The sequence below is a fragment of the Alligator mississippiensis genome, chromosome 9 (assembly GCF_030867095.1).
Source record: "Alligator mississippiensis isolate rAllMis1 chromosome 9, rAllMis1, whole genome shotgun sequence".
NCBI lineage: Eukaryota > Metazoa > Chordata > Crocodylia > Alligatoridae > Alligator > Alligator mississippiensis.
Window position 1 is genome coordinate 203,170 of NC_081832.1, and position 26,983 is coordinate 230,152.

General features: G+C 47.7%; 1 protein-coding gene across 2 annotated transcripts; it reads left to right on the top strand.

Annotated features, from left to right (window-relative positions):
- The first annotated feature begins 441 nt into the window (after positions 1-441).
- Positions 442-22,275, top strand: LOC102566555 (protein-glutamine gamma-glutamyltransferase E). 2 transcript variants are annotated; one of them, XM_014604277.3, is made up of 13 exons: positions 442-505; positions 11,258-11,431; positions 11,652-11,894; positions 12,561-12,679; positions 13,212-13,340; positions 14,295-14,472; positions 14,680-14,815; positions 15,977-16,080; positions 16,541-16,786; positions 17,693-17,998; positions 19,092-19,249; positions 19,481-19,614; positions 21,533-22,275. In XM_014604277.3, the coding sequence occupies exons 1-13, from the start codon at positions 499-501 to the stop codon at positions 21,678-21,680; spliced, it is 2,082 nt and encodes a 693-aa protein (XP_014459763.2). In that variant the 5' UTR covers positions 442-498; the 3' UTR covers positions 21,681-22,275. The 2 variants fall into 2 exon arrangements, with proteins under 2 accessions (XP_014459763.2, XP_014459762.2); XM_014604276.3 differs by lacking the exon at positions 442-505 and adding an exon at positions 7,039-7,159.
- Positions 22,276-26,983: the final 4,708 nt, after the last annotated feature.

Consider the following 26,983-nt stretch of genomic DNA (forward strand, 5'->3'; position numbering starts at 1 on the left):
CAGATACTACAGGTCCCTGTTTCTGTGGAACTGAGACACAAGCTTTTGCATATGTTCATCAGGTGAGGCAAACTTATGAGTTATGTATATGCATAATTGCCTCTGGTTCATACAGGGAAAAAGCCATTACTTCTTAATGACTCAGTATTTGCCCTTCCTCACCCCTAAAAGTAACACATCCCCAGCTATAAAGACTGAGACTACCAGTATGCAAATTGAAGGCACAGTACTCTTCTCAGAAACTTAGTACCTCCTGGACAAATAGCCTGGCTTTTCCTCCTTTCTTGCATAAGTGCGGTGGCATGAGACTATGAGATAGCATGCTATCACTGGACTAACATGACCTAAGCGCCTCACCCACCTCATGTGAATTGCTATTGGTTGAACAGAAGGAGAGGCCCAAGATTTTCACTATAAATGGTGCTTCAAACATAGCTTTCAACTTTATACAGCACCAGGAGCACCTAGAGGAACAGAAAACACCCGGAGCAAGAGACCATGGCTGGTGAGTAACGCACAAGTCTCTCCTTTGATAATGTGTTTGCAACTGCATAGGCTACATTCCCCCAGGAGGCCAGCTCCTTAGCAGGAATTTGTTGTCCTCTGTTGTCTGGGAATTGGAATCAATCACTTTACCTTTTATTTTCCTGACTTTTTGATAAGGAATTAAACATACTTTCCACTCACTGCTGGTGTTCAGTATTACATCAAGATGCACAGCATGGCAGGTTGTGGAAGGCCACTAAGACTTTTCAGGGACATCATCCAAGAATTTACTAATGTGTACAGAATAGAAGCATTTTCTGCAGGTCATGTTAAATGTTAGCAATTTTGGAAAGTGAACTACAAATATGAAGTGAAGTTAAAAAGCACAGCCTAGTTTGGGAATATAGATACTTACTGCAGATCTCTTTTGTGAGTGTTAACAAGATGCCCCCATGGTCTGGGTCTCATGTCTACAGATGCTTGCAGGAAATTAGCCTTTAGTGCGGTCTGCAGATGAACAAACCATGAGCAGAATGGACACTTTTGTTTGGGTTCACTCTTAACCCGGGGAGCAAACTGTACACGCACTACTTGGAGGAACAACAATGGGCAAGAGGGAGATGCACCTTTAAAATCCAGACAGGACTTTATGGAAGTCCCAACAACAGGCTGTCCAGGAGAGATGTTGAGTCAATGCATCTCTGAGACAAACAGGGCTTTCTCTTGCCTAAACCAGACCTTTTAGGGCTACAAGAGCTGGCTCCCAGGTCTCTGGGAACACTGCTGTAAAGCACGGGCCACATGAAGCTCACACTGCCATCTCCTTTTTGCACACCTTCTGTGCCAGGGGAAGCCTGGCTCTCCTGCTTAAGGTGGATCAGAATCATTATTGGGTAAAACTGATACTGAAGACAGCAGGAGAGAGAGGGAGTGGTGTTTGAAAATGAAGGGCTCTTGGTTACTGATACTGGTGTAATGAAGTGTCAGTCCCTCCATGCTGGAAGAGAGTCAGGACCACTGGATGGGGACCCTGACAGACACAAATGCATTCCATGCATGCAAGACCACTGCAAAAAGTAACTGTGCGCGATTACTTGGACCACTTGCAGCTTGGCATATGCCTTGCAGCACCTGTGTAACATGCTGCTGGAAGTACCTGCTCTGGCCTGTCAGTACTCGGGTACTGAACCTAGATGGCTGGGTGGACTTTGTCACGCCACTCATCTAGATGTTCATCCCTGTAGCAGGTGAAGAGGGAAGCAGGGTCAGGAAGAGTTTGATATGTGTAGTGGTCAGTTCCCCATAACTCTGGTGAATTGGAGGCTTATGGAAATGGCAGTGAAGACTTACTGGTCTGCACGAGACAGACCTGCCTGAATGGGAAAACTCTTTGAAACAGAGAAACATATATTAAAACCGGACACAAAAACCAATAACCACAGACTGCAGCAATGGGGGGAAAAAACCACACAGGCCTATCATTTCCTCAGTGTAACACTTACTCTTGGGCAATGATGTGCTAACACGATAGCCAAGATTTCAGCAAGTGGCTTCCCAAACATGTCCTCCTTTGCTGCAATATACTCAGAGACAAAATGAGGAGACTGACCATCTGTCCTGTCCCCCTACCACCCATTGACACCAAATTCTCACATAATGCCAGGTGCAGGAAGAGCAGCAGCACCCAGCAAACAACTTGGCACTTGCTGGACATGATCAGACTTTGCTTGTGTGAAACCCCCAGAGACATCCCCAGCCCATACTAAGTTTATAGGATTTGAAGGGTGTGGAGGGGAGGCAGACCTTTGACAGGGGCCTGGGTCTCTGCTCCCGAACACTGTCCAAAGTGCACTGCCATATGATGCAACCAGGGCCACTGAAATTGCCATTCAGCAGGTGCTGATGAGTCCAGGCCAAGTCACCCCTAGCAAGGCTAGTTGAGTAACATCCAGAAAGGGAGGAAGTGAAGGGCAGAGGAAGATCCCCGTTGTCCCCTCAGCTCAATGGCAGGATTCAACAAGGAGTTCCTGAAGCCCTTAGTACACCCCTGCTGTTGAGCACTCAGCTACTTGTATCTGTGTAATTATCCCAGTCACTGTCTGGCACTGTTGAGCCCCAGTATTGTTAGAATCAAACACAATTAGAGCATGAGTACTGCTCAAAAGTATCTTATACAAATGAGCGTGGCTGCTCAAGGAAACTGAAATCAGAGGAAGAAGCCAGGGCTCAGAGAAAATGATCACAGCCATGTAGGGAAGAGTGACTGCAACAGCCACTTTTCACCTGAAGTGGAATGAGCTGCATTAGCTGACGGTCACAGCTGCTGGGTAGCATCTGTGCTGCATCTGGGTGGAAGTGATATGCATGAGAAGGAGGAAGGGGTTGGGAAACAAAGCCCAACCTAAACCACATGGGTCCTGGGTGGTGATGTGAGATGGCCTCAAGGCCTAGACTGGTGCCTTGCCCTGGCATGTTGAAGCGTCAAGATGACTTCCTGGGAGAGCTGGGGTGGGGTTCGCTACTAAAGCCCCTTTCTCATTCTTTAGTGGACAGAAGGAGTTGGAGGGGCAGTGAGGAATCACCCCCGCACCCGTCAGCTGAATGGCAGGATCCCCAGACATTCCTGCCACCTGCCGTGGGGCCCTGAGAAAGCATGAAAGAAAACTTTCTGATAAGGGTTAAAGTGGAATATGGGCTGTTTTGGCTTTTTCTCCACCTGGTCAGGATGGAGATGCAAGTCATAGTAGGGGAAGTTCATCAGGGTTCCTTGGATTAGCATGATAATAAGATGGCTTCCTTCTAATACAGCAACTTTCATGATGAAGAAGGTACCAGGCAGGGCAGGAGAGGGGGAGTAATACAGAATTGGGACTAAGTGTGCATGTCATCGAGTGAGCTTTGTAAACTGCGCAGAGCAGCTTCTTTCTTTGCGTTCTCATAGGCCCGTGGCATTCATGGAGTGGAGATAAGGCTAGAGTCTGGAGCGCTGAGAGGTTGTACAGGGTAACTGCAGCCAGAGCTGGGACTAAATTTGAGATTTCTAATGACAAAAGCAACTCCCATTATCTGAACCACAGTGCCTCCCAGAATGAAGGTACCAACTTTGTGTGCCTAAGTGCACTAGGTATAGCCACTACACCCTGTCTCTGAATGCAAGAAATAGAACTGAGGGATTTCATAGATTTCATAGACATTAGGGCTGGAAGGGACCTTGGAAGATCATCGAGTCCAGCCCCCTGCCCAAAGGGCAGGAAGGCAGCTGGGGTCACAGGATCCCAGCAAGATAAGCATCCAGTTTCATCTTGAAGGTGTTCAATGAAGGCGCTTGAACAACCTCCGGTGGCAGGCTGTTCCAGACCTTGGGGGCTCGGACAGTAAAGAAATTCTTCCTTATGTACAGCCTGAAACGATCTTGTAGTAGTTTGTGACCATTCGACCTAGTCGTCATCCCTTGGGGCGCTCTGGTGAACAAACATTCCCCCAGATACTGGTGGTCACCCCTGATAAACTTATAGGTGGCCATCAGATCACCCCTGAGCCTGCACTTTTCCAGGCTAAAGAGCCCCAGGGCTCTCAGCCTGTCGTCGTAGGGTCTGCTTCCCTGACCTCTGATCATGCGCGTGGCTCTTCTCTGGACTCTCTCAAGCTTCTCCACATCCTTTTTGAATTGTGGAGCCCAAAACTGGACGCAGTACTCCAGCTGCGGCCTCACCAAGGCCGAGTACAAGGGGAGAATGACGTCCCGGGATTTGCTTGAGAAGCATCTATGGATGCAAGCCAGCGTTTTGGTGGCTTTACTAGCTGCAGCATCGCATTGCAGGCTCATGTTCATCTTGTGGTCAATGATGACCCCCAAATCTCTTTCTTGCATAGTGCTAGCCAACATAGCACTGCCGAGCCTATAAGGATGCTGCGGGTTTTTCTTCCCAATGTGGAGACCCTTGCATTTATCAGCGTTAAACACCATCAGATTCTTGTCCGCTCACTTGCTGAGCCTGTCCAGGTCAGCCTGGATCACCCGCCTGTCCTCAGGTGTGGATGCTTTGTCCCAAAGTTTGGTGTCATCAGCCAACTTGGCCAGTCCGCTCCTGACTCCAGTGTCCACATCATTAATGAAGATGTTGAACAGTATGGGTCCAAGGACAGAGCCCTGGGGGACCCCACTGGTCACCGGACACCATGATGAGTGACTTCCATCAATTACTACCCTCTGGGTCCGACCACGGAGCCAATTTTCCAGCCAGTTGATCATGGAGGACCCAAGGTGACAATTGGCCAGTTTCTCCAAGAGGCGATCATGGGAAACCAGATCGAAGGCTTTTTTGAAGTCAAGATATATGACATCAATCTCTTCTCCCTTGTCCAGGTGATAGGTCACCTGGTCGTAGAAGTAAATGAGATTGGTCAAGCAAGACCTACCCGCAACAAACCCGTGCTGGCTATCCCTTAAGATGTTGACATCAGCCAGTCCATTAAGGATGGCCTCTTTAATAAACTTTTCTAAGATCTTCCCCGGGATAGAAGTCAGGCTGATGGGCCTATAGTTAGCCGGATCCACTTTCCTCCCTTTCTTGAAGATAGGCACCACGTTGGCCTTCTTCCAGTCTTCGGGCACGACACCAGAGCGCCAAGAGTTTTCAAAGATCCGCGCTCGAGGCTGGGCTATGATGCTCGCCAGCTCCTTGAGTACCCTGGGGTGAAGATTGTCAGGGCCGGCTGACTTGAAGGTATCCAGCTTCTCAAGATGTTCTTTCACAAAGTCAGCATTAATGGAGGGCAGGGGATCACCCTCACCCGGACTTCCCTGCCCCGTAGCGGGTATGGGCGTCCCATGGGGTTGATGAAAGACCGACGCAAAGTACTGCTATGCAATAGCCCTTTCCTGCATCACAAAAAAACCAGTAAGACATGGGCAAAATATGCCCTGTGTTTCCCTGCTGGGGCTGGTCCATCTATGCCTATTTCTGTTACTAGACACTTTTGTCTCCAAAGTGCTGTGGCCTGAACTGTGCATCTGAAGGGCCTGGATGCAAACCCTGCTTACTGCCTGATGCTTGCAATCATGGCACTAACAAAGCACAGGCACAAAGGGAGCTCAAAGTCTGAGACCACCTAATTTTAGCTTTGGTAACCTTAACATTCTTCACTGTTAATGGGGTTTGTATGTACTGAATCTATAAGGAGCCCTCAAGGCTCAAAATACTGCTAAAGAGCTGTAGAGTATTAGCATCAAACCCAACTCAAAAACTGTTCCCACCTAATGAAGGTTTGGGGGTCTCTTATCAAAGATGGGCTGGAACACTTCCCAGATCCAGCCCTGAACTGCCATCACTTTGCTTGCCAATCAGGGATCCACAGAAGATAGGCCAACACCCACCTGCACCATGTCCCTGCAAATGCACCCCCAGATCTGGGTCTAGGTAGACTAGTATCAGGCAGAGGATATACAAAGTCTGCCCTCCTGCTACACTGGAAAAAACAATACTTTACTCAGAAGGACCATAAATTACACACACGTACGTGTGTGCAAATATTATATGAAGTCATTGAAGAGAATAATATGCAAACTATCAAATGAAAATTGCACAAGATATTTACACAACAGAAAATAGTTATCTTTTGTTATTTTTCCTTCAAAGAAGGTAATTCCTAAGCAGATACATCCATGAAAGCAAGGTAAGGAAAAGCTTAGAGGTCCAGATTCTGATCTGAATTTGGGGATGCCTCCACCAGCAGCACCTCTGCCCCAGCTGGAGCCCCCCTGCTCTCTGCAGGGGGTGAGGGAGAGGGCATCCTCTGACCTGTGACCTCCATGCAGTGTCACTGGGCATGACCAGCTGGTTCATTCCCTGCCCTATGTCACTAAAGGAGGAAGGGAAAAAACAATCCAGTTCCTGCTCTAGGTTCTGAGTCAAGCATCTCCCCGTTCCCTCTGCTCCCCTTCTCAGGCTAACCTGCCCTGGGGCAGGACACTGGCAGCTAGCGCAATTAGATGTAGCCTCCCAGCTTTGCTGGGTCAGACAACTGCAAGGATGCATGCTCAAGGGACACCATTTGCCACCCTCTGTTTCAGTGGATCCATAACTAAGCACCACTCTTCACGAACAGCCACCCGACGTTGCTGTATCGCAAGTGCACATAAAAGAGCACCAGGTGCTATGTGCACATGCCACGCAGTAGAATTTCAGGTGCAGCTAGCCAGCAGCTCTGTTGTCACCCCCCTCCCCTGTTTGGAAATACTAGGTTCTGAGAAGGCTCTTTGTCACCTCCCTTACTGCTGGGAAGTTTGAGTGGTGTGGTGCGAGTGAGCACATTCCTCAAGACTTCTTCTCCGATTCGTCTCCCTGTTACCCAAGCAGCCCCCTCCCTCCTGCTCACTGATCTCCCCCACTTTACTCCCTTCCCCCAGTCCAGGAAATGTGATTGGGAAGGAAAAAGGAACATTTCTCAGTTTCCACAAGCAGGACATGGGTAAGGGGGGCAAGGGAAGGAGGGGCAAGTCGTGCTCCACCCCACAAAGGATATAATGCCAACAGGAAACCTCACAAGTAGGTTTTTAAATCAAGCCAAAGCCACCCACCATCCCCTACCAGGGAGTCCAGGAGCAGAGGACATCCAGAGAGGGAGTCTAGGAGCCACTTCTGCAGGCCAAGGGGATCAGACATGGGCCAAGGTGAGCAAGGCAAGGCCTCTGCGGTAGCTAGACGTATAATTGCTTCTTCAACTCCTCACACACGCACAGCTCTACAGGGCACAAACCGCTGTTCCTGCCCCAGGAGCTACTGTCCGAAAAAGAGGCACCTGCAGAGCCTCGGAGGAGGGACCGAGAAAGCACTAGAGAGGCAGCATTGCGCAGGCCGAGGGCAGTGCATAGAATCAAAGAAAGTTAGGGTTGGGAGGAACCTCAGGGAGGTCATCAAGTCCAACCCCTGCTCAAAGCAGGACCAGCCCCAACTAGATCATCCCAGCCAAGGCTTTGTCTAGCCAGGTTTTGAAATCCTGCCAAGGATGGAGCTTCCACCACCTCTCCGAGTAACCTGTTCCAATGTTTTACTACCCTCCTAGTGAGAAAATTCTTCCTAATATCTAACCTAAACTTCCCTTGCTGCAACTTAAGCCCATTGCTCCTTGTTCTGTGACCAGTGCCCACACTGAGAATGGTCTATCTCCATCCTCTTCTGAACCCCCCTTCAAGTAGATGAAGACTGCTATTAAGTCTCCTCTCAGTCTCCTCTTCTCCAGACTAAATCAGCCCAGTTCCCCCTGTCTTTCCTCAGAAGCCATGTCCCCCAGCCCCCTCACCATTTTTGTCACCCTCTGCTGGATTCTCTCCCATTTGGCCGCAGCCTTCTGTAGTCGGGGGCCACAACTGAACACAGGACTCCAGATGTGGCCTCCCCAGTGCTGAATACAGGGGAAGAATCACTGCCCTCGATCTGCTGGCAACGCTCCTCCAATGCAGCCCAGGATGCCATCAGCCTTCTTGGCAACAAGGGCACGCTGCTGGCTCCTATTCAGTTTATTGGCCACTGTCACCCCCAGGCCCTTTTCTGCAGAGCGGCTGCTCAGCCAGCCAGCCCCAGCGCATGGGACTGTTCTGTCCTAGGTGCATGACTCTGCGCTTGTCCTTGTTGAACCTCATGAGATTCCTTTTGGCCCAATCCTCCAATTTGTCTAGGTCAGTCTGAATCCTTGCCCTCTCCTCCAGCGTATGGTGGTGGACGGGTCTTATTCAACCTGGAGGGACGTGAGCAGTGGGGCTCCGCAGGGCTCAGTCCTTGGGCCCGCACTGTTCAACATCTTCATCAGTGACTTGGATGGGGGTGTAAAAAGCACCCTGTTCAAATTCACAGATGACACTAAGATGTGGGGAGAAGTGGGCAAGCTAGAATGAAGGGACAGGCTGCAATCAGACCTAGACAGGTTACAGGGGTGGGTGGATGAGAACAGGATGGGTTCAACACTGACAAGTGCAAGGTGCTGCACCTGGGGAGTAAGACCCAGCAGTATACCTACAGGCTGTGGAACTCCCTTCTCAACAGTGCAGAGGCAGAAAAGGATCTTGGAGTCATTATTGATGCCACAATGAACATGGGCCGACAGTGTGGGGACGCGGTCAGGAAGGCCAATTGTACTTTGTCACGCATCCACAGATGCATCTCGAGCAGGTCCAAGGAGGTGATCTTCCCCCTCTATGCGGCACTGGTCAGGCCGCAGTTGGAGTACTGCGTCCAGTTCTGGGCGCCGCACTTCAGGAGGGATGTGGCCAGCATGGAGAGGGTCCAGAGGAGGGCCACTCGCATGGTCAGGGGGCAGCAGGGCAGGCTGTACGAGGAGAGGCTACGGGACCTGAACCTGTTCAGCCTCCACAAGAGAAGGCTGAGGGGGATCTAGCGGCCATTTACAAACTGGTCAGGGGGACCAGCAGGCATTGGGGGAGTCCCTGTTCCCCTGAGCACTCCCAGGAGTGACTAGAAATAATGGTCACAAGCTGGCAGAGGGTAGATTCAGGCTAGACATCAGGAGGGGCCACTTCACTGTCAGGGTGACCAGGATCCGGAGCCAACTTCCAAGAGATGTGGTGCTGGCTCCTACCCTGGGGGTGTTTAAGAGGAGGCTAGATAGACACCTTGCTGGGGTCGTTTGACCCCCGTACTTTTTCCTGCCGTGGCAGGGGGTTGGACTGGGTGTTCTGCTCAGGTCCCTTCCAACCCGACCAACCATGAAACTATGCATTTACTACTCCCCCCAGCTTGGTGTCATCTGCAGACTTGGTGAGGGTGTGCTCTGTGCCATCATCCAGGTCGTTGATGAAGACATCAAACAAAACTGGCCCCAGGACCGACCCCTGGGGCACTGCACTTGTTACCGGCTGCCAACTAGACACTGAGCCATTGATTACTACCCTCTGAGCCCGATGCTCCAGACAGGTTTCTATCAGCCTTACAGTCCATTCATTCAGCCCGTACTGCCTTCGCTTGCCTGCGAGAATGCTGTGGGAGACCGTAGCAAAAGCCTTGCTAAAATCAAGGTACACCACATCCACTGGTCTTCCCACATCCACAGAGCCAGTCACCTCGTCATAGAAGGCAATCGGGTTGATCAGGCATGACTTGCCCTTGGTGAATCCATGCTGACTGTTCCTAATCACCTTCTTCTTCTCCAAGTGCTTAGAAATGGATTCCTTGAGGATCTGCTCCACGATTTTTTCAGGGACTGAGGTGAGGCCGACTGGTCCATAGTTCCCTGGATCCTCCTTTTTTCCTTTCTATAAAGGGTATATAAAGGGTCTATAAAGAATATATGGGCACTATATTTGCCCATTTCCACTCATCTGGGACCTCTCCTGATCGCCAAGAGTTTTCAAAGGTGATGGCCAATGGCTCTGCAATCACATCTGCCAGCTCCCTCAGGCACATCCCATCAGGCCCCATGGACTTGTACACATCCAGCTTGGTGCAGTGCCAAGGGAAAAGTCAACAAAGCTACAGCCTACAGGCTGGGCAAGGAGGGTGCAGGAAGTTAAAATGCAGTTTATGGGTTTATGCAAATTGATCAGATATACGCAAAGATACACACTGAAAATGTTGCACGGAGCTGCCCAAATCTCAGTAGCCACCGTCCCAGTTTTCTAGCAGGTAAATCTTCTATTCTTTTCATTCCTTTTACCATAACATGCCACTGGGATGTCTCAACAGTCAGGGCCAAAATATTTGGCTAAAAAGTTACAGACAGGTGCTTAGACGGTCTCGAAAACTCTCTGGCAATTTGCACTTTCACTTTTACTTCTAAGGCCTAAATACATCCAGTAAGCTGGCCCTTCCTCAGTGCCCACAGCATGACTCTCCTAAGATAAGATGGTTTTCAGAGTCTCAGGCCAGATGTGTACAGTTTGTTCCTCGACACAGCTTTTTTACTACATTTCCAAATTTCCCAGACCCACCAAAACTTTTTCTTTTAGGGAGAGGAATGGTGGAATTTCCATTTCCTGGAAAATACCTCAAAACGCTCCCTTTTGCCTTGCCACAGCCAAGACTTACTCCTCACCACAGCCAACTGTTTCCTACCTGTAATGATGTGATTGCAGCTCCCCCCACCCCGTCCACCAAGAATCCTAAAGCTGAGGCCAGCACCTCCGCAGGCTCTGGGCAGATGTCGCACTGTGAAGGCAGCGTTTAGTCACTCCAGGGAACATGTGACATGGGAAGGAGGGAGACAAGCCATATCATGAGAACATTTCATGGTTCAATAGGTTTTTCTTGAGTGCTCTTCTTCCCGCTCAGAGTCCCAGAGGATTCTCCCAAGTGTCCCCTTGTATCTCTCTCGCTCTGGCAGTCCACAGGGGGTGTAACCATGGGGGCTATATTCTGACCAAAAGCAGCAGCCAGGTGGATTCTGCTGGGTTCTTCCTTCACATACTCACAAATGTCAACACCAGCATCTTCTTTTTCCTCTTGGATTCTCGCCCAAGTTCCCACTAGCCCAGCTCCCATGCACTCCTGCTGTTTAGTTTTCACTAGATACCATGGACTTCATTTTGTGAGACCCCACCAAAAGCAGCATAAACTGCTCACAGAGTGAACATCTGGCTCATGTGCGACAGCAACTGAACAGAGAGAACCACCCCCAGCAAGTTTCCTCTTACAGCTCCTGTGCACAAACAACACCTTGCCCCAGATAAGAGGCCTGAGATCCTTCCCTCTGTGTGGGGAGACTCCATTGCACCCTCAAGACCACAGCTTTGTCCTCAGCTCTCTCCCCTTTTTTACAGCGCTCACACTCAGAGAGGTCAACTGGCAGCGCAGTGAAAATGGGAGTGCTCACCACACTGACAAGTATCCTGGCAAAGAACTGGTTGTGAGAAGAGGACAAGCCTTCACTATCACCCTGACCTTCAGCGGAGAATGGAAGACTGGCCAGGGTTTAACCTTCATTGCAGAAACAGGTAATGTTGCAATCTCCGTCACCCCCAAGAGAGAGTGCTCCTTCATGCCCTTACCCCTTGGCAGTGTCCTCTCTCTCTGCCCAGTGCCCACTCCTCCTTTGGCCAAGGTTGCACTGCCTGCTCCTTGCCTCCCAGCCATTATCTCTGCTTTGTCTAGAGGAAACTGCAGGTTGACTTGAGAGCTCAGGATAAATCCCCTGTTCTTTGTTCTCTTTGAAAGGGCCGAGACCTTCATTGCAAGCTAAGACACAGGCTGTATTTGACATCTCTAAACCAGCAAGCAAGGACACCTGGGGTGCAGTCGTGCAGTCCACCAGTTCCGGTTCTGCGCGCATCAGTATTTCCAGTCCTGCTACTGCTCCCATCGGGCGTTACAGGCTGAGCGTGAGGGTTACCTTAGCTGGCCGCTCCTCCACTCTGAATATTGGCACGTTTGTTCTGCTCTTCAACCCTTGGTCTAAAGGTACAAACAATTCAGGCTGTCCTTGAAATAGCTTACTTACCTATTTATTACCACACACAGCTGCCCACGCAAGACCTTTTTCCTACAACAACTGAACTATGTATGTACCAATGCCAGAATGGCAGAAGGTCTCTTTCCACAGGGGTCTGTTCTGGGTCCAGGGGTGCTTAACATTGTCATTAATGATTTGGATGCAGGAATAGCGAGCTTCCTGAGCAAGTGTGCACATGGCAGAACTGGGAGGGCCTGCAGACACTTGGGAGAATAGGATCAGAATTCATTGACAAATTGGAGAATGGGCAATAAGCAACAGAACAAAAGCTCAAAGACAAATGGAAGGTGCTACACCTGAGGAAGAACAGCCTATTGCACAAATACAGAATGGATCATAGGCAAGGCAGCACTGCTAAGGAGGATCTGGATCACAGATTCCCCATGAGCCAGCAATGTGATAAAGCCACCAAAAAAGCAAATGCAATTTGGGCTGCAGCCTACTCCCTGCAGAACAGACCAGGCCATGCGTATGCCTCCCGCTCCCCCACCCACTCCTGAAATAATGGGAACAGACACGGGCGGGTGTTCACAGCAGCTCTTACAGCTTGAGGCAGGGTGGGAACCATGGCTCCATCCCAGGGGTTTTACAGCACCTGTGATTTGGATTTTCAGAGGATGTGGTGTTCATGCCCAACGCCGCTGAGTGCAACGAATATGTGCTGGAAGAGTTTGGGGTCCTCTTTGTGGGCAGTTCATTCTATATGCACAGTTTCGGATGGAACTATGGCCAGGTACGTGCGGTGTGGGAATGCTGGTTCTAGCCCCACGTCTCCTCAAGCTGGATCGGCGCTTGCCCCTCTTTCCCGTTCATCCTTCTGGCAGCCCATAATGCGCTGCAGCCTCTGCGGGTGTCTTTGGGATGCTGGCAGCCAATAGCTGTGCTCCTCTGCAGCTCTGCTGATGCATTTGAGGAGCAGGTATCAGGCCTCGTGTCCTGCCCCACATTACGGAGGACGAGAAGCGACCAGTTATCAGTACAAACCAGGGATCCGACCTCCAGCTGGGGGAAGTCATAGTCTGTGCTGCTGAGGCAGAGGGCCCCACTGCCCTGACCCCACTTCCACTTCCTTGCAGTGATATCTAGCCTGTCCCTCTGTAAGGCACAGGCCACAGATTTTCACCCAGTAGGTCCTGCCTCAAGCCCGTAACTTTTCACTGAGCTGGAACCCCTTTTCAAATACTGATGTAGAACGCTTGCACCCTGAATATTGATGGGGAAGAACAACGGGCATTACTTGTATACTGAGGTATTTTTAAACATAGTTTCAGGCAGGCATTCTGGATATCTGCCTCTCCATACTGGACCGAAGCCTGGAATACCGCAGGGACGCGGCTGCAGATGTCTCTCGCAGGAATGATCCCAAGTATGTGGGGCGCGTTCTCAGTGCCATGGTAAGAAATAGGTTAATTCTTTCAGCCCTGGAAATGTTGCAACAGTCCAAACCACTAACAGTTCCTGTAGAAGCAAGTTCTTTGGTTTTTTAGACGAGGATGAAAATATTTCCTTGTGGGGCAAACCTGCTGAGAGAGGGACTCAGAAACCACAGCAACGAGCCAGAGAAATGCTCAGCGAGCCACTGTCCTGACCTGGGCTTCCCAGCCCTGTTGGGTCGCTGGTATTTGAGGCAACTACTGCTGTGAAATCTAAATGTTAAACCAGTAGCACAAGGGGGGTGGGTCTAGTGACAATTTTGGTGGTCCTACTCTGTGCCCCCACCCCAGTCCTCCCTGTGATCCTTGCACTCTCCAGCTGCACTGCTTCTGTCCTAGAGCAATTCATACTTTGGCACTGCTACTCCTTTCACTAGTACTAAAATTCCTCTGCTTAAAACAGAGGAATCCCAGCACAGGAAGGATGCAATCCAGGCCGGAGACAGGAATATGCTAGGTTTTGCATCCACCAGGAATTTCTTTCTAGTAGTTTCAGTGAAAACAAAGAACAGCCTCTAGCTAAAATACACTGCTCTTTTTGTAGGCCTTTACAGTACATTTTTAAAACTCCAGGAATTGTTATGCAGACTGCAAATGCCACCGCTCAGGCCTTCACTTATAAGAAATGTGTTCCCTCCTAGAAAGAAATTTCACTCCATACAGGTGCTTGGCCTTCCTTGCCCGGTGCTGCCGCTGTTTCAGGCAAGAGGTGCAAAGGGACTGAAAGGAGCTACTTGAGGCGCCCTCTTCCCTGAAAATAAAATAAACTGTTTTCTTCCTGGCAGGTCAACTGTGCGAGGCAGCAACGTTGGTTCACTGAAATGTTACTCAAGGCAGTTGTCCTCTGCCTTCCTTTGTCATCTGTTGTAAACCCTGCATCTCTTTTATGCATTAATTGAATGTGAATTTTCCCAGGTCAACAGCCCTGATGACAATGGGGTGCTGATGGGAAACTGGAGCGGAGAGTATTCTGGTGGAAAAAGCCCAAACAGTTGGAATGGAAGTGTTGCAATCCTGGTGAATTGGAAGCAGTCTGGTTATAAATCTGTTAGATATGGACAGTGCTGGGTGTTTGCAGCAGTGTTGGCCACAGGTAGGTTTAATTTAACAGAGAGATACTGGTTGCACAAGTCCATTAAGGAAAATGCTAAACACCTACCCAAGAGTGATTCAAAGAAACTGGTAGATTGGCATGGCCAAGACAACTGTCCAGAACAACTAGTTGAAAACAGCCGTCTAAAAACTCTCTCTCAAATACTGTTTGTAATTAATTAAGTAATTAATTATGGGGTTTCTTTAGTGCTCAGGTGTCTGGGAATCCCCTCTCGTGCAATTTCAAACTTCAACTCTGCCCACGACGTAGATGAAAACCTGACTGTGGATGAATATTATGACGCTGCTGGAAACCCTCTGAACACAGGAGAAGATAGTGTCTGGTAAGTATCAGCAATATTAAACACTGACATCAATCAGACTTGCAAACACACATAACAAGGGTATTACATGGCCTATCGATAGACACAAACTTCAACAAAAGGGTGTGGATTCCAGTGGTAAATACTGTGTTAATTTACAGTTAACATTGCACACAAACAATACAGATACCACTAACAACCAACAAGCCATTAAAGTGATAGAAAGGACCAGCTACAATTGCACCATCTTCCAATGCATTGTCTTTCTCCAGTGAGCAGAACAATTTTTGCTGACTGGGACCTAAACACCACCCCATTTACATATACCTGACTTAGCACTTAGAGTCTGTTCTAACAGTGGATTATGACAGTGACCAGACCAGAAAGATGCTACAGGTACAGGACTAGAACTGATGGAAAACCTGGGGAATTTCCTTGGGAATAATCACACAGTGAGACTTGATTTGTTTCAAAAAGGTGCATGCTAAGGCATAGACTTTCAGCAGGGATGGCACCCATCTTTGCCCTTGCAGAAAGATCATTAGTGGTAAAAGTACACAGAATTATGGCCATACCAAAACGGAAAGTGCAAAAATGCAGGTGCAAGTTTGGGGTAGGATTGTTAGCAGCAACCATAGCCAGGAAGCTTGGTCAACCCAGGAGCTTACCAACCAGAAAACACAAGATTTTCTTTACCTTCCTCCATTTATAATTGTTGATGACATCTAGTGCTGAGTCTCACCTTGGCAAACAGACACGACAAGAGCACTGCTGTGCTCCATCAATCTTTGTCACATCAACGTGGCGCTGTAAGCTGCTGGGCATACCTTATAGCAGCTCTGAGGCTGTTTTCTGTCATGGGACAAGTAGTCAGCCATGTTAAGTCAAAGTCAGGCAGAAGGCACCTTACTTCATCAGACATTTTAAAAAGCTTACGCACCTCTGACCTGGGTCAAATCCACCCAGCCTTCTGCCTGATTTATGTTGTGCCCTGGCCCAGAATGCTCCTGGCTGGCCTCTGGATCAGAAAGCCACAAAGGTTACATAAAGCCTCCAATATCTCACACTAGGGACAAGAGCTGGGCCCACAGAAGTGTAAGAGTCAACCGAGTTAGTGATCATCCCAAACCTCTGCACACGTGGCACACGCTTGGTGTTCACCCTCTTTATTCTTCTCTATAGGAATTTCCATGTTTGGAATGAAGGCTGGTTCACCCGCAGTGACTTAGGCTCCTCCTATGATGGATGGCAAGTCTTGGATGCAACGCCCCAGGAAAGGAGTGAAGGTAGAGCGAGTTCAACTCCAGGAAGTGACCGAAGAGAGGGCAGCTAGTCAGATTTGGGGCTGGCAGGGGAGGGGAACGACAAATTCAGCCATGCCAAACAGGCTTTCTGTGCAAGGGCAAGAGAAGCTGTATCCTTTGCCCAATTTGTAGAGCCTCAGGTTACTCCTGCTGCCAAAAAACAAAAAAAGGACTTCAACGCCGTATTCCCCCAGCAAGTCTGACATTTCCCACACAGAAACCTGCAGGCATCAAAAAATCAGGGGCCTTGTAAAATGAACTAGGTTTATCAAAATGAATACAAAGGATGTGCTGCTGATTAGATTGGCCCTGGGGCTGTACAGAAGAGGAACTGTCCTGGGACGGCAGGACTGTCCTCAACAGGTCACAGCTAACGTACCTTGCCTATCACATACTGGGCGTTTAGTCCAGACAATTCTAACTGTTTTTCTTGATGCTTCAGGGATATATCGGTGTGGCCCTGCCTCAGTCACCGCCGTCAAGGAGGGAGATGTGGATCTGAAGCACGACGTGCCTTTCGTATTCGCAGAGGTGAATGCCGACCGCGTTGCCTGGACTTATGATTCTGCAACTAGGAACAAAAAACCACTCCACACAGACACCAGGTCCATTGGCCAGTCTATCAGCACCAAGGCAGTGGGCAGTTATGCCCGTGTAGATGTCACCAACACGTATAAGTACGAAGAAGGTAAAGAAAAATCTTGTTTCTGGCTGGTAACATTCTAAAACTGGCAGAACGGTGTTGGTAGGAGTCTGTGGAGGGTCACTTTACAAGTACTATAAACTGCCTGGGCAGACTTTATACTTTTAATTTCTGCAATCCTAAGAAAAGGGGGAAGAGAGAAGATAAAGTATTTTGACATACAATTCATGGTATGTTACTCTGGCACAAGGTAATATGGTTACCTACCCAGGTAACGTGGGTCCTAATTATGTTGTTAAAACATGCATTGTCTCAGCCTGTGCCTGTTAATAGCCACTGCTCAAGATGTTTTACAATCATTCTGTAGTCCCATTATCAGGTACAAGGCACCATTTCGAAACCCAAGAACATGTGGCAGTTAGTTACACAAGAAGGGAAACCAATCTGTAGGTTCACGCTTCCAGATCGGCCAGTGCAAAATATAGAACGTAAACAACCGGCAACTGGATTTACAAATGCAAACAACAGTGCACACAAAACCTACAGCTGAAAACCATATACGTCCAGAGGGTGAAAAGGCAGATAAGTCAAGCTCTTGTGTTCACGTAGAGCCTGAGCAACTAACCCTCAGCTGAACGGCTTCCTGTGTGTTACAGAATAAAGTTTAGCCTGTTAGAATTTACTGTGACCAGTCTCCAGCGTTGAGAAGTGAAAGAGGAGGGGCTGAGAAACTGTGGACTTTGCAGAGTGTTTAGGGGCAGCAGCTCTAAGAAGAATGCATTTCTGTTGTCCACCCAATGTGTTAAAAGTGGCTGGAAACAGTGGCTCTGTTCCCACTGGGGGCATAGACGCTGGCACTCTACAACTCTGCTGGAGAAGCCTCGGGTTGTCAGTTGAATGGAGCTGCTTTTCAATTGCTAATTTTTATTTTCACGGTTCACTCTTTAACAGGCTCCCAGAAAGAAAGGGAAATATTTGAGAAGGCTCATAAAAAGATGGTTCCAGATGCCGAGTTGAGGGGCACATCAGCGAGACTGCTGGAAATCATTCCGAAGCCCTATATCTCAGGAAAGTTCAAGGTTGACAGCCCCTTAGAGGTTGGCAAAGATGTCAACCTAATTTTGATTCTCAGCAACTTGACCTCCGTTGCCAGGAATGTAAAGGCAAATATAACAGCGTGGGCCATTGTGTACACTAGAAAGCCAATTCGTGAAATCTGGAAGGATACCCTGTCAGTCACTCTTGCTGCTAATGAAGGTACTTTTTGTATAAATGAGTATTCCAACTTTTACAACAAATTTAAAAGGAAATTAGTTTTCAAGGTGACATATCTGGAGCAATAAAAAACAAACAAACAAACAAAAAAACTACTACCAAATGTGAAATGGGAAGGGATTTTAAACTAGAGTGAGAGAGGAAGATAGGGGTTCCTAAGACACAAAGTAGGTTCATTTTTTTTCCTGAAAACCAGAAACAAAAAAAACTAAACATCTCTCAATTTGACTTACTTGAATACAACACAGACATGGGAAAATCTGTACCAGAAATGAAAACAATGTGGTAAGGGAACAAGATTATGCAGAATAAGTGGAAACCACCTTAAAGTAAAGCAAGCAAAAAAGAAAGCTTCATATTGCCAGCCAAAGAGGTGGTGGGGCTTTTACAGATCCATTGCTATCATGGGAAACAGTAGCAGCATAGAAGAAAGAAATCTGATCCATGCGCTCATTGGCATTGAACTTGGCTACTGAGGAACAACATAGCTGAAATGCCCTAGTTCAACCCTATCTGCAACAAGAACAATATGAACATTTCAGTTATAAGGAAGGAAGGAAGATTATGTAAAAATAGGCTTTTGCTGAAGAATAGGTGGAGGGGAAATTTAGAAATGCAGAGCTGCCTGGAGGTGTGGGCAATGTGCATCGTAAGGAGTTTGGACTGGACAGGACTGCTGAGCTGTAAGAGCAGCGGGACAGAGGAGCAGCTCCCAGGGAAGCTGTGGAATCTCCTTCACTGGAGCTTTTCACGGAGAAGCTGAAATGGCTTATAGACAGCACATCTTTGCAGAGGCTGAACTAGCTGACCCTTGAGGTCTTTCCCTCCCCATCCTTTGATTTTAGAACAGACTTCCAGAAGCAGCTACGAACAGGAGAGAGGGCAGGTAACTCAACGGAGGGTGGCGAGGTGAAGAGACCAAGCCCTGCCCCGGCAGCAAGGCACTCTGCAGGAAGTGGGGCGGCGGGAGAGGGCAGGCACAGGGCAACAGGAAAATACCCACGTTAGTCAGCTGACATTTGTGAGGCTTTTACAGGTGAATCCCATCTCTCCTTTTAACGTTTTCTCCTTTTAGAGAAACAGCTTCCCATTAAGATAACATATGCTGAGTATCAGCAGCGCTTAACTACAGACAACATGATCCAAATCACAGCCTTATGCCAGGTACAAAGTGGGACTGAAGTACTGGTACAAAGAGAGCTCACCATGACTAATCCTCCCGTTGACATGAAGGTAAGGGCCAGCTCCTTTCCAGCCTAGAAAGAGAGTTGACTTCAGTGCTGCCCTGCAAAGACTCTGTGATCCGCTTCGGTGCTGGGGTAGGGGGAAGGGGGAAGGATCTTTTGGTTTTTACATGCACGCTCACCCCTGGCAGAGTGTGAAAGCTGAAGAGATCAGTTTAGGTAGTGCCTGGAAAGGGGGAAGAATTCAGAACCTGACCCTGCGCGTGCTTGCTCTGCACAGGTGCTGGGGGAGGCGAAGGTGAATAAGGCTGTGGAGGTGGAAGTGATGTTTACCAATCCCATTAACGAGGAGGTGAAAGACTGCATGCTGCGGGCAGAAGGCAATGATCTGCTGAACGGAAGCCTCAAGATAAAGTAAGTGCAAGCAGCAGCTCCTTGCCGATACTAAAGATGCACGCAACGGGACTCAGGCTCGCGCCTCCCCAAAGCACGTCCCGGATGGGACACCTCCCTCCTGGAGTCGCTGGGAAGGTCCGTCTCTGGAAGTGAGGCTTTAGAAATCAAGGAAGCGATTTGATTGAAACCTCATCAGACCTCCATTTTGGCTCTGAAATTTGTAGGAGCAAATAACTGTAGGCATAATTTGAGGTAATTTATTTGCCAAATTAATTAATAGCACCTACATATCAGGCAGAAATCTAAACAACAACGGTGAGGTAAATGTGGTGGGACTGCTCATCATCACCAGGGACGAACCTGTCCACAGGACCTAAATTCTCAAGAGATTGGTCCCCATTGTTCAGAGTAAGTGGCAGTCTCTGTCACAATAGCTATGCCTGAAACCTGGGCTTTTTCTGCCCTTATAAAATGAATGCAGGTGCACATCCGAAGGCCCTTGTAACCGGCATCCAGCTCCCTGAGGCAAGTAGAGGTGCGATATATGAATGTACCTTGATTTCCACTATGTGAGCAAAAAGAAGCTCGAATTGCTCAAGCACAAATTCAGGAGGCCAGACTCCTGAAAATACACCCTCAAATAGCCTTTGCATAACTATCACAGGCACAAAATTCCACCAGCAGTGACATGCGTATGAAAAACTGCTGACACAAAAAGAAGATGGATTTTAAATATCAGGCCCTAATTTTTTTTTCCTATTTTCTTTTTCTTAAGCAAAGTTGGATCTACTAATACTTAAAAAAAAGTACCAGTATTAGCTTTTAATTACAAGTGAATGCCATTTTAGACATGGAATTACTTTGAACTCCACCGAAACAGGTTAGGAAAGGAAGAATGAAGGAAGTGGTGAATACTGGGATAAAACACCTTTTTAAAAACAACAGGGATAGCCGTTTCCCTAAACAGAAGTAACCAGCACACCGATTCTTCCACTCTGCATTTCGAATTCAAGTAGTGTCCCACTAAGGGGAGACAGAAACACAGTAAAGTGCTGCGCCCCTCTTCAGCAGGGGGCACAGTGCAGCTGTTACCAAGACGGTGAAGGAGAGAGGCAACAAGCTGGAAGAGAATAGCTGCTACAGCTTGCTCCTCTTTTACATTTGGATCACTGTGGTCGGGGGATGCTGTTTTTACAAACACAAATGGGTAAATTTGCAGACAGGTCTGTACTTGAATACATGGACAAAGCTACACTCAATGTTCCTCTTGGCAAATGTAAAGGCCTTCTGAAATTTCTAAGATTGATGCACCTATGTTAGTCTAACACCCCTGTGCAACTAAATGTTAGTACATGACTTCAGATGTCTCAGAAAACATAAAAGCCACGTTCAGTGCATCTCACATAACCCTACCCTCAGGGAAATCAGAGGTATGTAATATAGCAAGGCTCTTGGAGAACCAAAAATATGAACTTGCAGGATTTTCAAAGCTTTCTGGTTTAAAACACTTGAATCCATTATCGTTTCCTAGCATTCAAATATTTGAACTCTCTTATCCCCCCAAATTATTCTATTTTAAGGCAGCTGGTTATTACCAATTCTCAGGGGCTCTGGTTATTTGTCTTGTGTCACTCATACATGCACCTTTACACCCCCAATTCCAAATGAAACTCAGGTCTCTCTCAGACTGTTTAGCTAGATCCCACCGCATCACTGCTGCTAGGTGTAGCTATCACGGGGATTGCCACATGAGCCAAAGGGAGTTCGGTGCCCAACACCCTAGTCGGAGCCGGACATCTAAATTATTTGGGACTCTCAGAAGTCCTCCACAGAACTGAAAGAAACACTGGACTTTGGGGGCAGCTGTTGGGGAAACTCAAAAGTAAAGCACAAGGATGTCCTAACTGATTTTTCTCCTTTGGTTCCTGTTTTTAAGTGTGCCGTCGCTGAAGCCCAATGAGACATCCGCAGTGCAGTTTGAAATCATCCCCACCAAGAGTGGAACTAAGCAGCTGCTCATTAATTTCTCCTGTGACAAATTTTCAGACATCAAAGCCTTTGAGACCATAAATGTGGCCAAGTGATTGTAAGATGGGGAGTGACCATCAGCTTGTTTTTGTGTAAACCTGAAGAAAAGTGCAAAAAAGCTTATGCTTGCTGTGAACTATTGCATCAACCTATTTCTGCTAGGCTGCAACAGACATCACATTTATCCTGGGATAAACTATTTTATCCCAGACAAAGTACCATCTTTCAGACATCCATGTCCATTATCCTGGGATAAATTCTAAAAAAGGGTCTTGGGATAAGAAGTACTAACAGTTTATCCCAGGACATTGCAAAATACATCTGAACGGTTATCTCAGCATCCCATAATTGAATACATGGCAGAAAAGCAGCAGTACTTTTAGTCGCTCACTAATCCCGATTAGAAGGGTGGTGTGTATACACGCCAATCGTGGAACATTTCTGTTCTGGGACCAACACAGCCATAACTTATGCAGAGACAAATGCGACGTCTGTTCCTAGCCTAGAAACAAACTCCACACTCTGCAAACAGGAGTTACCCCGTTTCTTAATTATACATTTACATGTGCAATGAAGGGCAATTAAGTAGATTCTTCATGTATTGTTGTGAATTTTCATATTTTGAATACACTATTTGATCTTCTCTCCTGATTAAGCGTTTGGTTTTCTTATGTCTGTTTTTTTTCTTCACACACCATTTCCTGGTACCCCAGGTGCAGTGACCAGTGTGACTGGCCCCTTATGCACATTTTTCCACAGACTTACTCACCCTGCCTACTTTGCACTTGTAACAACAACCTCAGGTTTTCTGTTGCTTTGACAGTGCAAGCAGCTGGGATGATGTGAAGTAATGGTGGGGGCTTGAAATTCACCCCCTCCACAGGTGACCAGGGCAAGGCCCTCCAGAAGCCTTATGCCCTGCATGGGCATTGGGGTTAGGGTGGCCATGCTGGAGTGCCACCACAGTCTTCATGCATGAGGCGCACTCGCCTCATGGTAGCCAGCAGGAAAGTCTGCAACCAGAGTGGTTGGGGATAGACCAGATGATCAGCAGCTGCACAGATCACAGATCTAATGGCCCACATCATATGGAAAAATTGATAGGGGGAAGCTGAGGTAACTATTCCAGTTCTCAAAATGTGGTCTAAAAGGGCCCTTCCCAGAAACTCCCCTCCCTCCGTCATGCAGCTCCCTCCTCTCTCTACATGCCAGTCCCCAAATTCATTTCTAGCAATTATACACCTGTGCTAATATCCCCTGGGAACCTCCACTCACCTTCCTTTCCCTGAACTATCTCCAACCCTGCTTCCAGCCTCATGTCACTCTCCTGTCCCTGCTTTGGTCACTAGATGCCAACAACCGTGCACAGGAGTTCAGGACATTACTGAAACGCAAGGAGAGTCACCATCACAAAAAGCCCAACATGGCAGCTACCTTGCAGACTGAACCCCCCGAATCAGTCTCATGCTCATCTCTCATAGCACTGTCTGGGTGCACATCCAAGTTATGTCCATTTCTGGTATCTTATCAGCTGCCAAACTTTTGGCAACCACATCTGTGTCATATATGCAGTGTCACTGCTGGGTGAACAGCCTTAGGAATCCACTGTTAAGGTGCATCCACAACTTTAAAAAAAATATTTCCAATCATTCAAACATACTATAATGCTTCCCAAGAAACAAAGAGCTGCTGCCTGCTCAATATCGCATCTGGGCAAATTAATACTGACTGAGCTGATTTTAATTTAAGATGGGTGGCTGATGAACTCTGATATTCAGATTTATAACTTAACCAATGTACAGTGCTCCTTGCCTGACAAAAATCAGCCAACACTAGCAACAGCAGCCTCTTCCTACCTATTGAGTCAGCAATAAGATAGTCATTAAAAAAGCAAATGCAATGGGGATACATCAACAAGATTATTAGGTGTAAAACATAGGGCACAATAGTACCACCGTACTGGGCTCTGGTTGGACTCCAACTAGAGACTTGTGTGCAGTTCTGCGCTCCACATTAAGGAGGACGTGCATGGAGAATTTGGAGAGGTTCCGTTCCAAAGACAACAAAGAAGATCAGGGGTTTGGAAGGCAAGCTGTACAAGGAAAGGTGAAGAGACCTGGCCCTGATACACTTGAATTAAAGGAGATTAGCAGGGACATGGCAGCAGTTTTCAAATACTGGAAAGGCTTCTTTAAAGAAGGTTGAGGGGAGGGGGACGCACAACAGTTCTTGCCCCAGCCAGCCTGTTCTAGAGCATGGAGCAGAGCAAAGCCAGAGATGTGGATCTGAACCCTCTCAGGTGGAGGAGGGTCTCAAATTTTCCTTCCCCACTTCCTCAGCAAGTGCCCCAGCATTTTTGCACTACCGTGCACAAGGTGGGCAGCAGCAGCACTACCCCTGCCAGGCACATTTGTGAGTGGCCAGGGCTGTCCACTTTATACTAAACTCCATGCTTCTGGTGGCAAGCATATGCTGAGCATGCCTGGCTAACAGATCAGGGACATGGGTGGACTCTGGGAACCTCCCTGCTCTCATCCAGTTCATGGCAGAGTTCAGGCAGCAGCTGAGCACCAAGCTGCTCAAACTGACTTACAGATTCACAGAAGTTTAGGGCTGGAAGGGACCTCGTGAGATCATCAGGTCCAGCCTCCTGCTCCAGGCAGGAAAGACTGTGGGGGTCAAACAACCAGCAAGGTGCACGTCCAGTCTCCTTCTGAAGATCTCCAGGGTTGGTGCCTGCACCACCCCCGCTGGGAGCCTATTCCAGAGTTTGATCACACGAATGGTGAAAAAGATTTTCCTTATATCCAGTCTGATACCTTCTTTTGGAGTCTATGACCCTTGTTCCTGGTTTCCCCCTGGGGTGCTTTGCCCCATTACTTCTGGCCACACTCAGAAGTCCAGGTCCATGCTCCTAGAGAACATTCCAGGCCAAAATACTGTCATCTAGGCAGTTTGTGGCCCTTGGAAGAGGGTTGATCTGGAGTAATTTTTGTGGTTTAGGAGTCTAATTCCACCCAAATCCCATGTAGACACCTTTGAGAGCGACTGGGATCTGGTCCTAAGTGATGAGAAGATGGAAAAGCATGTGCAGCTGAGACTTCTGGGACAATTTTCAGACTGGAAGGCTAGCTGGAGAGGGGAAGAAGTTGGCACAATGGGCTAAGTGGTCACAGGCTTTCACCTGGAGACATCTGCTGCTTAGCAGAGGGTGAGGAGAGGCATTTCCTCATGATGCAGTTGCTCCTGCCTCCAGCTGGAGGAGGGAGGAACAAGTGTGCTTCTCTTCCCCTCTGCTCTCTCACCTTCCTCCACAACTACTTGGAGAATTTGGGAGAAAGGGTTCTGAAGCCTCTAAATCAAGGATATTACCAATGCCCTGCCACTGCAATGACAGGGAAGGATACAGATACTCATCAGCTCCAAGCTCAGCACAGAGCTCTGACACATAATAGAGACATTTCAGTCCCCTATCGGGAATCACGTCAGTGCTAGGCATGAAAGAAATTCAGGAGAGGAGGTCATAACGTAGCTTGAATGCTGTTCAGCTGTTGCGCACAATAAAAATTCCAATACAGGGTGTGTTTTAATAAAGGGCGTGTTAAGCTTGGGGTGAAATAGCATAATTAATTTTAGTAGTTGACATGCATGTCTTTCATGTTTGTTGCTAAATAGCATATGTAATGGTAGATGTCCTTTATGCTAGCTTTTAATGACTTTAACTCTGTGCTAACATGCTCGTTTGCATGGAAACAGAAGGGAAAAGCAGTGTTCCAGGAACCGCTACAGACACTAAGCAGTGCGCAAATGACCTATGAGATGACTCCTTGAGTGTGTGACAGCAGGGCTCTTTCCTTCTTTGGAAACATTTATATCTACTGGGCGAACAGCAGTCAGAGACCCACTGGCAATCAGAACATCAGGATCTGAGGGAGGCATGGAGGTTTTGAGCCAGACTCTTCTCCTACACTGAGGAAAGCCAAGAGACTCTCCACTGAAGCCAATTAAGTTGCACAAGCACAACCGGGAGGATCGTGTTTTCTATAAAGCTGCAATCAGGAGTCCTGGGAGTTGCTAGCAGCAGAAAAGGTGGATGCTGAACACTTCTAGTAAGTGAATAAATGATGTGTTTAATTAAAAACACTACAATTAGGGCACTGAAAGGTCACATGGATTCAGCATCATTCATTGTGGAAGCTGCACCATCTTCCTTTTCCCTTTAGGGGAACCTAGCAGGCTACAAACATGAGGTCCAATTTGGATATGTTTTTGAGGACAAGGGTGTAGACACCTGAAGAGTAAATTAAATCAAGGGGGTCTGGAGTGGCATTGAAAGCAAGCCAAATGGAACAGAGGCGGCACCACTGGAGAGAACAGATGTCCAATTTGTGTATAGAATAGTTATGGAGGAGAAGCATTAATACAGAGACCAACGTTTCAAACATATTATAATGCTTCCCAAGCAACAAGCACAAAAGGAATAATAGTCTTCATTAAAAAGCACAGGACTGGAAGGCAAAAGGCCTTGGCTTCATTCCTAGCTCTGCTACAGAGTCCACGCACGCCCTTGGCACAATGTGTGTCCCTATTTCTTTGTTCTGTATATATTACATACCGGTAATACTTCTCTACCTCCCTAGGGTATCATGAACACTAATTACATGAGGGCTGTAAAATGATTTGAGAACATTATATAGCAGTGCAAGATATTAACAAAGGCATCACACATCATACATTTTCTGTCCTTGAGAAAAATGATCAGCCAAATGTTCCTGGCTGTTCATTACATAATGAAGAGCCTGGCCCAGGACATTTTGAGCCTGAATACCTAAGTGCAGCATGCAGCTTGTGGAACATGTCCCAGGAAATTCCCAGTGCAATATACATAGAAATAAATGACAAAAGTACAGAACAAATGTGCCTAATCTTACTATCACCCAAAGATGCCACAGCAATGATGGCAATACAAATCCCTAGACAGATGAGGTGGCCAGGAAGAAAACTGGAAAGGTGGGGGATGATGCAGACACTACTAAGAGATATGCTCAGTAACAAGAACAATTTAAAAAGGGGTGGGGGGCACGGAAGAGATTGATACTGGAAGGATGTGGTTATTTGTGGAGGAGAGTTAGAACTCTTGTTATACAAAAGAGACTCTCCTGATTTGTTTCTCTCCACTCCAGATACATCTCTTTGGTAGCAGTATGATGAACTTCCAGGAGCCAGGACTAGCAGGACCTATTCAAGGCAGTTTAACATGCAGGAAGGAGAAGGCAAAAGGAAGAGATGTTGCCTGACTCAGTTTATCTGACACACTTACGAGACACAGGAGGCAGCAACACGGAGTTGCGAAACAGAA

Excerpts from the sequence above, each read along its gene's own strand:
- LOC102566555 (XM_014604276.3), top strand. Across the intron at positions 13,341-14,294 it reads GGCGCGTTCTCAGTGCCATG|GTCAACAGCCCTGATGACAA; the intron begins GTAAGAAATAGG and ends GAATTTTCCCAG. Across the intron at positions 17,999-19,091 it reads CACTCTTGCTGCTAATGAAG|AGAAACAGCTTCCCATTAAG; the intron begins GTACTTTTTGTA and ends TTCTCCTTTTAG.